Source organism: Neoarius graeffei, chromosome 19 (genome assembly GCF_027579695.1).
Source record: "Neoarius graeffei isolate fNeoGra1 chromosome 19, fNeoGra1.pri, whole genome shotgun sequence".
Lineage (NCBI taxonomy): Eukaryota > Metazoa > Chordata > Actinopteri > Siluriformes > Ariidae > Neoarius > Neoarius graeffei.
This window is the reverse complement of record NC_083587.1, coordinates 22863753-22865499: the sequence shown is the minus strand read 5'-3', so window position 1 is coordinate 22865499 and position 1747 is coordinate 22863753. Positions and strand designations below refer to the sequence as shown.

Below are 1747 nucleotides of genomic sequence, written 5' to 3'. Positions count from 1 at the left end.
ATATATATATATATATATATTGAGAACAGATGTAATGACTTGACCACTCACCTTCCCTGACCCCGACCTCCACTCACAAACTGACGCTTGGCCATGCCTCCGTTGCCAGAATTCTGTCGGTGTCATGGTATCCCATCCAGGGTGTATCCCTACCTCGCACATAGTGTTCCTAGGATTGGCTTTGGATCCACCGCAACCCTGACCAGCATAAAGAGGCTACTGTGGACGAATTAATTAATTTTGTATATTGAGATCTGATTGGTTCTTATGTTTTATGCGGCTCCGGTCACACTACAGCTTGTGGTGCTTTGCCATGGGTTATCAATGAAAATCAGGTGTTTGGTTGAGAAGGTTCCCCGAGCTTTGGGAAGTATTCCCAAACCCATCTGTGAGTATTTGCTGCATAGTTTCCAGATGAAAACAATGCCAGCAAATTTCAGTGCATGCACTGAAATTTTTCATGACACTTTTGCCCACTCATGAGGTGGAGACACACCAAAAAACAACTTGCAAAGCTTGGAGAACATTCGCTGTGCATTACACAATTGGTGGCAATGGTCCCAATTTTTCATCACCAAGTATTGGCAAACCCATTGGAAGCTGTAGTGTGACCTTAGCCTTACCCAATAACACTTGCATGTCATGTTTTCAGTACTAACTCAGAATTTCAAATGAACTTATCACTCTTGTCCATTTCTTAAAAGAATGACAAAATCACTCAAATGAATTCCCCTCAAAGGATTCATACAACTTTATGTAACTGACTTTCAAGCACATACCAAAATCTTTTCTGTGTTATGGATACACTGTTTGCTGAAGCCTCTAACTTCTAGCCTTTTCTTCCAGAACACCCCGTAGTGGTGACTGTCATAGCAGTGTTGGGGAAATTCTCACTTGCTGCTTCCTTTACCATAGTGTATGTGTACACTACTGAGCTGTACCCCACTGTCGTGAGGTAATGAATGAGTAACTTGCATTCCTGCTTAATATGGCATACAGTATTTGTATACAAAATACTTAATTCCATGAAGGAATCTGCATTGTGCAGCACATTTTTCTTTTTTTCCCTTATGTAGCTTGTTTTGCCCTGGTTGACCTGTTCACCTTGTTGTTGCAGGCAGAATGGGATAGGATTAAACGCCATGTTTGGCTATGTGGGCGGGATTCTGTCTTCTCTCATTGGTCTGTTGGATGTCTATCATCATGCCATTCCAATGGTAATCTTTGGGAGTTTGCCCTTTCTCGCTGGAGTGCTTTGCTTTATGCTTCCGGAGACCCTGAACACAGAGCTTCTGGATCACATGGATGCTTTCATGGATAAGAACATGTGAGTGGATACAGTCTTGATTCGTTGACTTTCATTGAGTTTTTGCATTGAATTTTTATGTATGTGTATATTTTAATAACTTTAAAGCCAGGAGTTATTACCCAGATGTAAAATCACCTCTGAGATTTAATATATCTGATTTTTTAAAATATATTTATTTGTAGGATATTGAAGAAGGGAAGACTTGAAAGTGGAATTAACCAGCAAGAAATGATGAAAATCACCAAGGAGCACGAAATTATGAAGCAGTGTTTGTTGAAATAATTTCATAAACCTGTGTAGAATTATTTGCCATGTCCTCTTAAATGTACTATTAAACATTCTTCACATAATGTTGAATAGTACAAAAAGCCCAACATATGCTTGTTGTAAACATCCAGTGATGATGATGACGGTGACAATGATGACAATTTAGACATT

The 1747-nt window shown here is 39.5% G+C and overlaps 1 protein-coding gene across 1 annotated transcript in view; it reads left to right on the top strand.

Moving 5' to 3' along the window:
• LOC132867884 (solute carrier family 22 member 13-like) overlaps nt 1-1331 on the top strand; it is a 15668-nt gene extending 14337 nt beyond the window's left edge. Inside the window, exons 8-9 of the mRNA XM_060900854.1 lie at nt 847-955; nt 1118-1331. Coding sequence (XP_060756837.1) covers nt 847-955; nt 1118-1331 — 323 coding nt within the window. The remainder of the gene's footprint in view (nt 1-846; nt 956-1117) is intronic.
• The last annotated feature ends 416 nt before the right edge of the window (nt 1332-1747 follow it).